Source organism: Zootermopsis nevadensis, unplaced genomic scaffold (assembly GCF_977971745.1).
Source record: "Zootermopsis nevadensis isolate Lab colony 2312 unplaced genomic scaffold, Znev_1.0 Znev_ptg000001l, whole genome shotgun sequence".
Classification (NCBI taxonomy): Eukaryota; Metazoa; Arthropoda; class Insecta; order Blattodea; family Termopsidae; genus Zootermopsis; species Zootermopsis nevadensis.
In genome coordinates, this window is record NW_028259133.1 from 7,961,416 (window position 1) to 7,977,464 (window position 16,049).

A 16,049-nucleotide genomic window follows, 5' to 3' on the forward strand; every position below is an offset into this window, starting at 1 on the left:
GTATTGTGAGGGTGATTAAGTCGAGAAGAGTGAGATGGGCGGGACATGTAGCGCGCATGGATGGGACAAGAGGTGTGCACCGGGTACTGGTTGGGAAACCTGAAGGGAAGAGACCGCTGGGGAGATCTAGACGTAGATGGGAGGATAATCTCAGGCGGGATCTATGGGAGATAGGAGTTGAAGGAAACTGGATTTTGTTGGCCCAGGACAGGGTCCGGTGGAGGGCTTTGGTTAATTCGGTGATGAACCTTCGGGTTCGGTAAGCCATCTAGTTAGTTAGTTAGATGTACAAATTAAATAAAGTCAAATGCTTTATTCCATGAAAGTTACGTGATATGTTCTTCACTTTTGTTACAAGGTTTAGAGGGAAATTTATTGTAGTTAAACTACAGTGAAATTGTTAGTAATTGCAAGAAATTATTCCACGCTCCCTTTTCTTCGTCAAACTAATATCGTGAGTGATCAACTCGAAATTAATCAATACCCAAAAGGACGACTGCTTAGATCATTATGCTATCTGTTTTAATAAGAATTCCATTCTGTTTGGTTCGTTTACTTCGAAGCTCTCGTACAGGATACATAAACTGTCTCCACGGCAGCATGGTGCAATGTGCTAAAACAGATCGCATAAACAGATCAAACGTGAATACGAAAATAAACCCCGGCGCGGGATCTTTGGAAATCTCCGTAGAACACTGTGTAATGTAACGACTGAGAACATGTTGCTAAGGCAAGAATATTACTGAGATGAAATTATTTTCGTAATACTAGAAGTTTGTAGATGTTCTTACACTCTGGGTATATAACCCGTGTCTCTCTCAAGATCAAAAATATAGACCCTAAAAATTCGTATTCATATGACCATCACGAGCCAAAAGTATCATTAAGAAGAAATTAACTCTTTAAAGTCTGTTGGTAACCAAATGATTTAATAATAAGTAATTCTGCATTAGGTATTTATGAATTTTGTATGATTCTCGTTGAAAAACAGATCATTACTTAAACTGCATTAACTAAACCATCTTCGTAATTGTGATGTGTTGCAGGATTTGAGGTTCTCACGGCGGTGGGTAGGAAAATGTCTGTTTTCTGGGATGTTGCGCAATGTAATCTGGTTGAAATTTACCAGACTGCATGGCGCTGCAACACAGAAGACAGCCCTATCTGTGAAATTTTGTGTTTTATTCGAGGTACAAACTGAATTCTCAAGTAATTTTAGACGAACCTCGGCTTCGAAAGTTTATCATACAACGATTTTGTGGTTGGTTTATTAAAGAGGTGGCGGAGCATCAGTGTTCCGTGGGATCATGATTTATTTGGAAACCAAGGTCTATACTATTTAGGGCACAAAGAAGTGAACTTACGTCTCATTCAGTTTATTGGTATGCAGCCTTGAGTTTCGCTTCGTTTGCAGTCTGAGTGGTGTAAGCATTTGCCGGTGTAGTTCCTCCCTTCTTTGCTGTTGGAATTAATAGCCCTCCTTAATTTATCTGAATAACGATTTTGACTTTATAAAATAAGAACGTAATAAGTTTTGAAGTACTTACTATCATTCAGTTCGGAATTTTTATATACTTTTCTCATACCAAAACAGCTAAATATTAAAAAATGGAAAACCTTAATTTTGTCTGTTATTAATGTTATGGCACTTTGTGTCTCTGATCCTAAAGGAAGAACGTAGCTAACATAAGTTGACGTCATTAGTACACAGAGTACTGAGGTAAATATTTTATCCCTCCAGAAAAGTAACAGGAGGCTGTAAAAATTACGCTGTAAGGAGCGTCAGAACTCCGCTTTTTCCTGAGTATAATTAGGGTGATCAGATCAAGGAGAATCATAGGGTGACCCAACGGACGGTGAAGACAAATGCGTAACAATTACAGTCTGATATTCTGAAGGGAAGAGCTACTCGGGAGATTTGGACTTAGATGGAAGGATAATATTAAAACGGATCTGAAATAAATAGCGTGCAAAATGCATTGAACTTGCTAAGTTGTCTGTAGCGTTTTTAAGTACTGTGGAAACTTTGAAGAACTTCATTGTTGACTCGTTGTGTGGCTGTTAGCTTCTCAAGAACGATTCTGATCTTCGGAGTAAGTTGTAGCTGAGATGGGTAGGCCTACCATTGAGATATTAACCGAAATTTCACATAAGAATTCAATGAACATTTGTACAAAAAACAAATAATTTAAATAATAAAAAATGTCTAACTATCGACTGCCGAAGAAATATCTTATATACGTGGAGTCAAACATTCTTCCGATTTTAGAAGTACTTAGTTGTATAAATATTACTAATTGTTCCTTAATTTGTAGAAATCTTCGAAAAAATATCTTCTCCATACATTCTGTAGAAGGTATGGGCAGTTTAACGTGGTCTCAGACCTAACAGTGCTAAACTGCTGATTCGACGAGTCCTGTAGTTCATTGCAAATCGCAATTTTTTCTATTACACAATCGACACTCGTACAGCGGAGAGTGGGAGGCAAAGTGTTTGAGGAGCCGACGAATTCGCTTCTCCGGATATGCGTGTTGTAATACATAATGAACTCTGTGGGTGGGTAATGATCTTGCGGTTGCTTTCCAACACCTACGCTTCTTCCTTTTTGGATTCTGAATTCATTACGTCCATTTTCCACCACGGTCTTAGCGTGTAGTCATGTTCACGTCATTGTATCGTGGATACGGTTCTCTGCCTTCTTCGTGTATTTATGTCGTTTAACGACGTGCTTATGTTACATTTAAAAGTTTTGTCATTGATTGTAACAATAGTATGAAAATTAAGAGATCTGGTAAATAAATAACTGGACTCTAGAATTACTTCTTTTCTTGTTTAGTGTTCTGTCTGACGACAGGTCCATATGAACAGGATCCTTCCATCCTTTTCTCGGACTGGGACCTGTTCATATACGTTCTTGGCAGATGATCCAGAAGTGGTTTGCCATTGCCTTCTTCTGTGTGTGAATGGAGTAATTGTTGGGATGCCACGGAGAAACCGGGGAAACCCCCGGAGGAAAACTCCACGGCCTTCCCCAACACAAGTTATAAATTCGGGCACCGCCGGGAATCGAACCCGAGACCCCAGGATTACAAGGCCAGCGTTCTAACTGCTAGACCACCGTGGCTATGTAGGATTACTACGCAACAGAAATGTAGGAATGTTTTTACTATTGGCTACTTAGTAAAAGTGCTGAAAGTTATTTTCAGAAACTTCTTATAATATCGATGTCAGATATCTTTGAATGTCTTCAGATTATTAAAATGAGTAGTTTTCAACCAGACTTAGAGTTTTATAAACATTAAAAATCTCAACACGGAGACAAATCAGACAAGTACTGTCAGGTCCGACAGTGTTGTCTCTCTTTTAGACAACATTCGCTTCACCTAGAGTAAGACAGTAAGACTACTGAGTGCGAAGACGCATTGACTTATAAAAAATCCACCTGTTCGACAAACGTTTCGGTACAAAATATTGCTCATTGTCTCTCTTGTGTATAGCAGAACAAACATTTCAGAACACGGGAACAAAGTAAGTAAGGTTGGGGCAACCATTGCACCGAAGAACTTAAACAGAATGTTCCGTTTATAGACACGAACTCTTTCTCGCTGTAATTTTAGCTGTCTTGTTCTATAAGTACTTGCCGCCGACAAACACCTCCTGTGCCCCAAAATTTTATTATTAACCCGATGTATTGTTATCATACTTGGTACTTCCTTGCCAAGATATTCATTACTGAATGCTTCGCGAATGGCAACAAACGATTTCGATGCGAAGTAATGTTTGAGAATGAACACACGTTTCGCTCGTGAATCCGCTATGTTCACACCTGCACAGCTCTTGCGTAACTGGCGTGAGCAGCGACCTAGTGATAATGGTGTTAGGGGGAGGGAGGTTGGGAGAGTGTTAGACGGCTTTAGACCTGTTCTGGTTTAATACTTGTATCTTAGAACGCGATTTTTGCTGGGTTACTTTTTAAGTTGTAACCTGTGTTTTTGACTTTGATAATTCAGTTACGGTCATACTTTAATTCATATAGTTTACAAAGCCTTGAAAATTTAGAACGATTCTGAATGACAAATTGGAAAGGATGCGTAAGGAAGAGGACGCAGGTAATTTCTCATTTCAAGGTACTTTGCCACGAAACACCACAATCAGAATAGTTGGTCTCCAACCGCGAGATTCGAACCAGAACCTTTCGAATACGAAGCATAAATGATAACAACAGCGTTGCGACATCCGAATAAATTAGTTTCAAGAATCTTATTTACAAAAGAGATAAAAAGTAACTAACTTTATTGAGTGGAATTTCTCTGAAAAGCTAATACTCGCTTGTCTGATTAAAAGTTCCCCTGCTTTTGTGATATATGAGGGTTCATTAACGTGTCTTTGTAGCACTCAGCCATTAGACCATACTTTGAGCCAATTGAAATTAGTTCACACTCTCGCATTCTTTTTGTTTCAGATTTAGTTTAATATTATTATAATCCGCGTTAAAAATAAATAAAAAAGACTGTTTTAAAACGGTGGAGGCGTTCTAAAAATCAGTTCTTTGATTTTGGAGTTTTTCTGACAATGAACAAACATAATGGACTACGATTAATAAAAGAATTCTGTAAATTAAGGTACCTCACTAATCCCCGAATTGTCCAGTTTTCATTTACTTCACCGATCTGAAGTGCTTCAGATTGAATTTTCATGTTCCATTCGTTCTCGGTAATGATATTTGACGAACTATATGACAAGAATGTACAGTCTTTTACAGTATTTTAAACAATACATACAGAAACTTCTTTGTTTCACACATAGATGTCCCTGTGTGTATCTTTTGTCCCCTCACATACTCATTGTACGTGAGTAAGGGAGTGAACTGCTTTTGCTTAAGTTGTGCTTGGTTAGGAGTGAGGGGCTCTATAAATGGATATCTCATCAACCCCCTTTCTACCCCTCACCCGTAACCACCATCATCCTCCTCTTCCCTTACTCCTGCTTTTCCACCCTCGACTTCCATCCTCTTCTCACCATCATCGGCCACCCTCACCAGACTGAATCCCTCTCGCCAGATCTGCTTGCTCTCTGATCGACTGCAATCACCAACTATAAGAAGCCAAGTGACCCATACATACACAGTCTGATACTGATTCGATACATCAGGGTTTTGTGTTTATTCGAATGGTTTTACAAAACTGGGGACACAGCACATCTGACTTTCATACTCGATGAATGGAGATCGAATCTTGAGGCTAGCCAGTGTGACAAAAATATGTTTTCTGCCTGCAGATTTGATATTAGGACGTAGGCCTACTTCACCTAAGCTAAGACAGAGACCTTTATTATCCGAAACCAAGTCAATTCAATTAATTTATTTACGTGTTTGCCAACAGCAAGAAGCCAATACAATAATACATACAATAATAATGAAATATAGTACATAAACAGATTAACTAAAATTATACATGCACAGTATTAAATATAACTGCCAAGTACAGGCAAACCCAAAATAGAAACAATATTAACACAGAGCAAATAAATGAAGAAATATAAATAAAAACAAATAATCCACCTAGGGAACACTAATATAAACGCAAAACGTTAAAGAAATATAAAAACAGATAACGAAGCTAGATCATCTATCAAGACAACCTATCTAGATCATTTACCTTATTGAGAACGTGTCCTCAAGGGAGACAATGTTTATGCTAAATATGTCCAAAAATTTACATACGTCATTTGCAGCGATGACGCACCTGGCTGAAGGACTATGTCTTAGCGCACTGCTCACACTAAAAGTAGAAAATTCTCTTATTTGCCTCGCCGGCACACGTAAACCAACGGTGTCCATAATGGAATGGCAATTTATTTTGCCCTTAAAGACATTAACAAGAAATAACGCATCGAGATGTCGTCGTCTGGAATAAAGTGTTCTAAAATTTAAAGTAGATAGGATCAATTCATATTTGCGTGGGATATTAAACTGGAAAAATCGGTAATTGCACAAACTGGCAAATTTCTTTGAATATTTTCTAATTTATTAGAATCTGTCTGTGTAAGATTAATCCAAACGACCGAGGCATACTCAAGCTTTGACCTAATTAAAGCATTGTATAAAACAACAAGGCTGTCTAAAGAGGAAAAATTATAAGTAATAAAACGAATAAGCCCTAAGGTCCTAAGTGCCTGGGAATGAACACAATTTACATGACAGTGAAAATACAATTTACTGTCTAACAAAACACCGAGATCATTTATACAATTAGTACGCAAGATTAAAAAGTCACTAACAATGTAATTAAAATGGATGCTGTTGGTTTTACGTGTGAACGATATAATTTTGGTTTTCTCAATGTTAAGTTCCATATTGTTATCATCACACCAACATTAAATTGTAACTTCTTTTCGTTAAATCTCACGGTCGGTGAAATAGCTGATGGATGGATTACATACATTTACATACTTAGGCCACCTACGTGTAGATATATTTTCACGGCAGTGACAATTTAGATTCATATTATATATTTCTGGATTTTGACATCATATAGACGAATAACTGGTGACAAAACTTTTAATTAGTTACACCTGCAACGTAAAAAGCATGGGACAACCTAGAGCAACGCTATCTGCAGCGTATTTATCACGAGTTCTCTACACCTACTTTAGTTCGTAGAAAAACCATTCACATTGCAACAGACAATAATCGGCTACTAGTAAAATAAAGTATCGGTGAGGTTCAAATATATCAACTGAGACCTGTACAGCCGAGTGGTTCATAACGTGAGTAAGCAGATATTTTGTTTGTTTTGGTAAGAGGTCAGTTACTATAACACTGCGATAGCTTTGTTATAGCAAACTGAAACTGCAGCAATCTTCTAGACAACAAGTAGGTTAAAGAAAAAGTACCGATAGAATTAATTTCGTGGGCTTCTATGTATGTATTTATATATTTCAAACAAATTATATTCGAAATTTAGCAGTTGATTCATAACTTTAAACAACAAATTCACTAATGATCACTTCTTTTTCACTGTGAAACTTACATAAAATGAATGTATTTCGAATATATTATTAAACGAGCGTTAAATAAATTGGTTGGAATGCGACAAATGGCTTTATTTTATTTTATTTCTTTATTGTTTTAGGATACGAATCAATGGCAGGTAGACCTAATAAACCATCGTGTACCATTGAGGTTCCCCGTCGAAGTGCAGTAAAACATCATTTTATCAGAACTGATTATCAGAAAATAACTTCGAACACACGACATATTGAAACTGGTTTTATTTTTAAATTAATTCACTATATAAAGTTTATATTGGTATTAATAATGTTATTAAAATCCAATTAAAATCACTTTTTTTATATTCATTGCACTATATTAATCAGTTTTATATGACTAAAATTGATTTTTACCTTAAAATTAGAGCTTGTGTACGCGGACCCCTCAATCTTTCTGGTACCTTATACCCCATCCCCAAAATTATCCCATGCATATTAATTAACAGAATACAGACTATCTAAAATGTAGATAGAATTTATAAATTTTAGCTATGTTCTTAATTCAGTGTGAAAGTAAAAACTACGAAAACACTTAAATCTTTCAGTAGTACAGCATTAAAAAAGAATAGAATCTAATCACCTCGCGTACTTCTTAGATACAACTTGCGAATTCCCAGGTGTCCGCGGACCTCCGATTCAGAAAAACTGTCAACTATCAGGTGTTTGAGTTACAGGATTTGAGAGGTAGCTCAGAACTGCTCAGTTGGCTCGCTTTGTTGCTAATCGCAGGCTTTGCTTCCTGAAAATACCCAATAGGTCTACTGTCGCTGTTCTAACAGATATTTGGGGGAAGTGGTAGATATTTTTATGCAGTGAATAAGTGTTCGTTCTTCCTTTTAAGTTTAGGGGAATTTTGTCGCCACAAAGTCTTCAAGATAAAACAAATATCATACAGATTTTTATTCAGAACACTAAAGATCAAGCTATATAAAACAATAATTATGCCTGTTGTCTTGTATAGTTGTGAAATATGGTCTCTTACCTTGAATGAAGAACTTAGATTACAAGTGTTTGATAAAAAATGCTCAGGAGCATATTTTGACCCAGAAGGGATGGAATAAGTGGGGAATTTAGAATATTGCATTACGAGGAGCTGCGTGAATTGTACGGGTCACCTGGCATAGTGAGGATAGTGAAATCTAGGAGGCTTCGATGGGCGGGACATGTAGCACACATGGGGGTAGGCAAGGGGTACCTACAGGATTTTGGTAGGGAACCATGGAAAACGACCACTGGGCAGACCAAGAAGGAGATGGGAAGGTAACATGAAGATGGTTCTTAGAGAAGTGCGCTATGAGGATGGCAAATTGATGGCGTTGACTCAGGATCTTGGCCGGTGGCGATCTTTGGTGTTGTTGGTGTTGGACCTACGGGTTCTGCTACCAGAGAGTTAGTTACGAAATCTTAAAGATAAAATGTTAACACATCAGTTCGGAACACAACTGTTTATTCTTAACCCATTGAATACAATTTGATACTTCGGCTATTGTGTATTATCCACGATGATTGTTAAAAATTATTCGACGTTTCGGCAAACATCGTAGTTAGGGTGAAGATGGAATGGTCTTTTTTTAAAGGCTTGTATTCGAGTATGCATTTGGTTGAGAGTTAGATAGCAGCCCACACTTCTGCTCCACAAAGCAGCAACATCAAACCCAATTTTTCATCTACAGTCTTCCCTACATTAAGCTTTCAAAAACGACACCCCCCCCCCCCAGTCCACATTTTCACATCACATTTCTTTAATATCGACTTTTATATTATACTCCTATCTACGTCTGGGTTTTCAATGTGGTCCCTTCCCTTTAGGCGTGCGAAATATTTCCAGAAATTTCTCATCTACCCAATGCGTTACATCGAATCACACTTTATCTGACCGTTCCAACAAGAAGGTATTCTTAGGGATGTCAATTTTAAAAAGTCTCTTTGTACAGTTTTTCCAGTTTCTTATGTCGTCTATATAGTTAAGAGGCGGTAGGAACTACGTCGAAGTAATATTTCACGACAGGCAACGAGTACATCTGAATAGTTAGTTCGTAATATTAGTGGTGCGTGCAGCAGGTTCATTTCCTTTGGTCAGGTGGACACGGTTGTTGACGTCAGGTGGCTTACGATATGCCCTCAAGGCCATGGTGTTGCTTAGTCTCGTGGGAGACCGCTGGTCTAGTGCTCAGTTGCTGAAGTTCGAATTGAAATGATTTCCACGTGTTAAGTGTGATTCACACAGAACAGAATAAAATGGTAAACACGATTAGGTGCGTAAGATCATAAAAATATCTCTTATATCGAAAGCGGGAAGCGAATTTCGTCATGATCTGTGTTTTGATACGTCTTAGCCTCAGTTTATGGCGTATTTACTTGTAACACGTTATTGATAAGTCGCATACTTGTCTGTAGTAGTTTATAGCGCCGCACCGAACAACTACACTTTTAGGACAGTGATTATGAATCATGACAGCCTGACGTCAGAAGATTTTTACTTGTGTAATTCCTGTGAAGATAATTCTAGGACTGAAAGCAAGCCTTCTGATTGCTAAGCACCACAACGTCTGATTTATTGACACCGAATACCGTGCTATAAGGCAAGTGGTGATTCGTGTTGTGTGCTCTGCGTCGTCCAGAGACGCTCATGATTCTCATTCGAGCAGTCCTACGTCGTAAGCTATGATTTTCTCTTTGCATTAGATGAAACCTTCTGACTCATATTCGGGTAGTCCTGGGTTTATATCTCGGAACGGCGACTTAGGTTTTTTTGTGGTTTTTCTCAGTTGTGCCAGGATAATTTATGGGTAGTATCTTAAATTGGGCCACCACCACTTCCTTCCATATTTTATGTTATATCATTCGATTATTCGACATTGCAATCTGAGCTACCGTCAGAGACGTTAAATAAATTGCAAACATATAAAATATATTAATGCGACCCGAAAACTTCTTAAAATGAAATGTTCTGTCAGACACAGGCTGTAATGCATTTCTGCAGAAGTAAGCTATAAAATTTTTCCTCAGGGGATCTGGAACTCAGCAGTCGATGATATCGAATTCATGAACACGAAAGTTAAATGCACTGTTCTTACGAAAGATTTTGTGACAAAGATAACTATATGACACGTGTCTCTAGAAACAAATGTACTACAAGTGTGGATGGTCAGAATACTGGCTGGCAGTAGGACAGATTCTTACGGCATCTACAGATAAGGGAGAGAGAAAGCACTACCTTTTTAAAAATAGAACTTAATTCCAATTGTCTTTGTCAGAAAATACTAACATCCGATGTCCGAATGTTCATCAAGAAAATAATTAAACGTGGACCTGCTTATGACGACAGAGGCACCAAGTAAGCACGATGCTTTCCGAGAATGTACAATGTCCCTGTTAACAGTGCCAAATAATTTCTACTTCTCCGTATCTCATTCAACAGATCTGGGATTCGAATTTTCATCTATCATTCGTAAATCCTGTAACAGATTGCTATATTTCGAGAGTTTCCTCATGCTCTCTAGCGATATTTCTTCTGAAATGCCGAACTTTCGGCAGTTTCGTCAACGACAGTTTCAAATATTGCTCCGATTTCATTTGGTGGAGTCGTTAGTACACGAATAAATTAGACATCGGTTTGAGGGATTTTATGTATGGATTTTCGCGTGGTGTTTTTATCTGTCTAATGTTTAACGTCTCTTTCATTATACCAAGTGAAGCAATAGGTCTGCTTTGATAGAACACTAATGAATTTAATAATCCTAAGGTGTGCATTCAATACAGCGACTGACTACGCACTGGACTACCAGGATTCGATCTCCGACAGGGGCAGAGCACTTTGCCTGTAGCGTCTGTGTCGAGACCGGCTCTGAGTCTCAATCCTGTCCAATGGGTACCGGGGCAAAGCACCCCCCGGGGCGTGACGGTGACTAAGTATTGCCAAGTTAAGAATAAGTAGGAGCCGTACCCCCCCCCCCCCCCCCCCCCACAAACTCCTACAAGGCGTGTAGCGGGAGAGCTTTACTGTTTTATGGCGTGAATTTTGTGTTGTAATTTTTTAAACGACACAGTGGTTTGTTTAATATTCTTTTTATTCTGCCTCCAAACTGATATTTGTTATTGACGTTTCTGAGTCTAATAAAGAGTATCTTTGTTGAAAACCATTACTGAACTAAATAATTGGGATCTGAACGTGGGACAGAAAATTAACAGTTATTACAATAATTATGATAAATATGAACAATTTGCAGTTATAATCCAAACAATGTAACGATCAAGAACTCGGGGGGCTAATTCATGATTAAATGATACATAATCCTGATAGTGTTGCAGATTCGTATTGATAGCTAAATATAATCTTGCAACCGCTTAACTTTTGAACTTCTCATCGGAGCATGATAACATGGATATTATTTTTAATTAAGTTGATGCCATCAAGCATGGGAAATCACTTACGTTCCTTGATGCTAAAATAAACTGTCTTTCTCTACTACAATTATGCAGCCTTCCGAAAAATCTCGACGTATTAAGTCTGTTAGCAGTCTTACCACCGTTACCTACTTATTTACCTGAAGTTCACCGCTATTTCTTTATCCTTAGATGAGACTGCAGTAAAACTGTATGTTGTGCGTTTAAAAAGAACGCGCCACGGGTAACCTGCATTCCCTTCCAGTAACCATTCGTAATTCTGCTCGGTATAAAAGTTAAACAACAGCAGATTATTCTTGTCATCAGTCAGTGAAATTCACTTTTTTGTGGTTTATTTAATGACGCTGTGTGTCCTGGAATGATAAGATAATACATGAATAATGGACGGGAAAGGATATCGAAGGAAGTACTCGTTGCCTAATTTAAGGTACTAACTGGTATTTGTCTGGTGGGACTGAGGAAAACCACATAAAGTAACATCTCAGATTAGCCGGTCTACGTGCCGTGATTTGAACACTGGACTTTTAAACACGAATCTGGAGTAATAACTAAACTGCCACAACGTTCGGTCATGACGAAGTAATAGAATAATCTAACCGAATCTTGAAGCTCGCAGGCAAGATTCAAAATAGCATACACCATCAGGGGGCAAAGCGGTTCGATTCCCGACAACCGTTGATCTGTCTTACTGAGAACTTTTGCGTGAGTGTTCTTTATCATCTCTGTTTGTTATCCTGTACACAATCAAACAGTGGCAGAGGGACGGCTGCATGTTAGAAAGAGACAGCGATGGATGGAGCTTCGGGTGTGTGTTGCTTGTTGTATGTGATGATGCGAGCTTGTCCCGTTCCTCACCAGATCGCGTGCGCCACAGTAGTTCGTTGCTTCGCAGGGTACTGTGTTCAGAAGCCTGCCTATGGTTGACTATCTGTCGTACGGGCAGGCTGGATGTCTGAAAGTGTGTGTGAATCTCTTGCCTACCAGTACGCGAACATTCGACATGTTCAGTTACACGGAGCCAAAACTCATCTTTTCACTGTGTGTAGGTCAGATTCTTCACGTTTAAAACATTACCGCGCGTGTGTAGTGTTCGCGAACCGCGCGGAGGTTTTAAGTTTCTCTTTCTAACTTTCGTAATTTTTTTTACTGGAAGTGTTTCTTCCAGTTCAACCTCCCGCACATGCTACAGACGTACAAGGTAAAATTATTGGTGCAATAACATTTTCTAACGTTCAACAAAAAATACTGTTTTCTGTTCCTTGTTTAGTGCGGGGTAATAATTCTGTCAACATAGTGATTCACCATTCACAGAATTCTATTTTCTTCGACTTTCATATTTACTACCTGCATTGAAAACATCGACGTCAGTGTGAAAAGTGAAGAAAAAACTTGTGGCTATACAGAATCTGACCCTTCCACCAGACAAGCAAGAGTGGTGTTTTAAAAGTAGAACTATAACACTGATTATTAACACCCAGGACAGACACTTCTTCTGTTTAGCGTTAGGGGTGAATTGTGTCGAAAGTTTCAAATTGTTTGTGCTTCTGTGCAATACAAAAAAAGTTCTGCCCACCGTTACATTCAAGCAGCAAGCGTGATTTCTTGCTACTGTCATTCTCAAACCACACTGTAACCCTAACCCAAACTGCTAGGTAGGTTTGCCTGTCCTTTATTGCTGACCGCTGCAGAACAAAAGCAACCATGTTGCAGTTTTATAGTGCATTACAATAACGAAAAAATAATCAAATTATTCCATTTGTAGTGATCGTGTCTTATTTATGATTGGTGCAACATAAAGACCTGTGGCTAGTTTATATTCAACCAGGGATGATGTCAAGATTGCGGCAGCCATCTGGATGTAGTCAAGTTTAATTTCTTATTAATATCAGAGTGACATAAATATTTTATTAGGTTACTTGGCATCAGTATTCTGAATTCTTTCGTTTTTGTCGTGCGAAGTGCATAAATGGTATTACAATAGACCTGTAAATACAGTTGAGTGACAACATTTACTTCAAGCCGAGGATTGGTTGCGTAGTGGTGAACTAATCATTACATTGTGGTAAATACAAAGGTAGCTGGTGAGGGAAGACATTTTATTTGTGACTGTGTATATCAATGCCCTGTCGCACATTTTCCCACTAACCCATTTACCCTCAGGCCTGTTTGCTGTCTGCTCCTCTGGCTGTGGCAGCATCTCGTCTGTCTCTTCTGCTCTAGTCGGAGCATTACCCGTAACTCCCCCTCGTACCCGACCTCCCTTTGTCTCCCCCCCCCCCCCCAGCTCTCTTGACACCCACTCATTTCATCTCTCTCTCTCTCTTCGTGGGATCGCAACATTGCTGCCAACATTTCGAATTCCACCATTTCAAGAGATACCAACATGAAATTCTTCCTAACTCTGGTCCATCTACCGGATTGATCCCTTTGCTGGAATTCATGTGATTTGTTTCCCGCACCACACTTCTGATAGTTGCTTCTTGTTGCGTCCTGTCTGTTGAGTGACCGCGGGTGTCTGTCTGTCTCTTTGCCCGCCACCTCTCTCGTGGTCTTCACCTGAACCATCATCATCATCACCGACTGCACGACCGTTCTGGACGTGGCCGCTGCTGCGACCGCCACGCTGTACGACGTTCATAATGGCGGGGCAGCCACCGGAGCGGGGAATACCTCCGGGGTGACGTGGTGGGCCATGATGAACGGTGGTATTTACGAGGAGAGCCCACCGTCAGTCGCACCACCACAACAAACCGCAGCGCCCACACCAATCAGCAGTTCTGGAGGAGTCACCTCTCCCGGATCAGCAACTGCACCCCCATCAGTCACCTCTGCCTCCGCAGCACCTTCCCAAACACCTGCCACCACCTCCTCTGGAGGTTCCTCAACATCCCCTTCAGCCTCCTCGGTCGCCAGTAACAATAACACCTCCAACACGGGGCCCCTTCACATACCTGCTAAACGGTTAACGTCAGCATATGGGGAGTGTCCTAATGTTGAGCCTGGTGGAGGTGTAATCAGACACTCGCACCACGGGACGCAGCCCTGGAACTACAGCCCCGTGGAAAACCACCACGCGGCCGGTGCCACTGCCTTCGAGCCGGCAGGCGGCCTCAACCACCACCAGTACAGCAACGCGCCCACGTACTACAACCTGGCTGCAGAACCCACACCGGGTAGAGACGGTCGCAAGGCGGCCGCAGCGCTCAGCTTCTGGTCACCGGCAGCGACAGCTGCTGGGGGTGGTGGTGGTGCAAGTACCGGGGGTGGTGGTACAACAGGGGCCGCGACGACTGGGGCACCCGGGGAATATGCCAAGTACAGTACCACCGGGTCGGTCTCGTCCGCAGGAGGACCCAGTTCGGACCCTGCGGTGTCCAGTTCGTGCCATCAGTCGTTCTCGGCGGCAGCGGCCCAGAGCTGGTGTAATTACTCACCGTACTCAACGGCGGCGGCCACAAGGCACCACCACCACGTGGTGGACACGCACCACCACCCTCACCACACCCAGCCCGTGCCTTACCTCAACCCTGCGGATGAAGGGAGAAGGGTGGCAGCTGCGGCTGCAATGGTAGCGGCCGAAACTGCTGGGTTCACTCACGATGGGTATGGGCTGAGGAACTACGCCCCTGAACCGGTACCTCCCACACCGTACCCACCACCAGGTAAGCCAGGATCTCCGCCTTCTTTTGTGCAAGGGTGAACGTAAGCACGGCTCGAAAAATTACGTACTCGTAGTCACATGCTTGAAGTAGTCAGCAGTGATTTTGTTGACATTTGACAACAAATGCAATGAAGAAGTTAACATATTCCAAGAAGAAATTCATCAGTTATTTAGGCCATTTTGACACGTGCCTGTCAATCTAGCAATGAGTATTTCACACACACTGCATATAATTTATTAGCAATTTATAAACGTAATTATTTAAACTCAGGAAGAAATTTTGTTAAGAGTGAAGCTTGGTTTAGTCAATTACCCCAACTTGTAATTTAGCATTACATGTACCGATACATACCTGCTCCAGAATTTTAATTGAACTGTAAATTTATAGAAAGTAATCCAAGAGATCTATGAATAAATAAGTATCCATCTTCCTCTTTTACTGTGTACCGGCCACCCGTGACTTTTGTTAGCAACTGTACTTGGCAGATGTAAGTGGCAGGCGTTCGCAGATTCTTTATAAGTTTGTACGTAAACTCATCCCTTAAATTTGTATCGATTTTCCTAATTCACTTCGATCTGTTATGAATTAAGTTGAAGGTTGTTAAAAATTCGGTAATAAATCAATGTTCCCTACCGCTGCTGTGTGCATTGCTCGTAAAGTTAACTTATCTTTTTCAAAAACATTGACTGTTACCAGTCATGGTCTCGATTTACAGAAAATGTAGCGTGTTTTTGTATCTGCATCACCAAGTCGAGAGAGTACTGCACATTAATCTTCTTTCGGAAGGAACTGTAATTTTCATACTCGCATGTAATTACCCTAATGATAATTGTACATTGTCATGTGTACATTTGTCATCATTCATTTACTGATCAAAGTTAACTATAAAGATAATACGTGAGGAGAATTAATATCAGTATGGACTATAAT

At 40.2% G+C, this 16,049-nt stretch overlaps 1 protein-coding gene across 7 annotated transcripts in view; it reads left to right on the forward strand.

The window, feature by feature from the left end:
- The window catches only part of Abd-B (Homeobox protein abdominal B), a 314,220-nt gene that overhangs the window by 264,473 nt on the left and 33,698 nt on the right, over positions 1–16,049 (forward strand). For 5 of the 7 annotated variants that reach the window (XM_087342396.1, XM_087342389.1, XM_087342414.1 and 2 more), the window contains one exon: positions 13,960–15,119. In XM_087342396.1, the coding sequence (XP_087198522.1) occupies positions 14,150–15,119 (970 nt within the window). In that variant the 5' untranslated portion in view covers positions 13,960–14,149. Of the gene's footprint in view, positions 1–12,352; positions 15,120–16,049 lie in introns of those variants that run through there. The other 2 variants (XM_087342392.1, XM_087342406.1) reach the window with 2 other exon arrangements.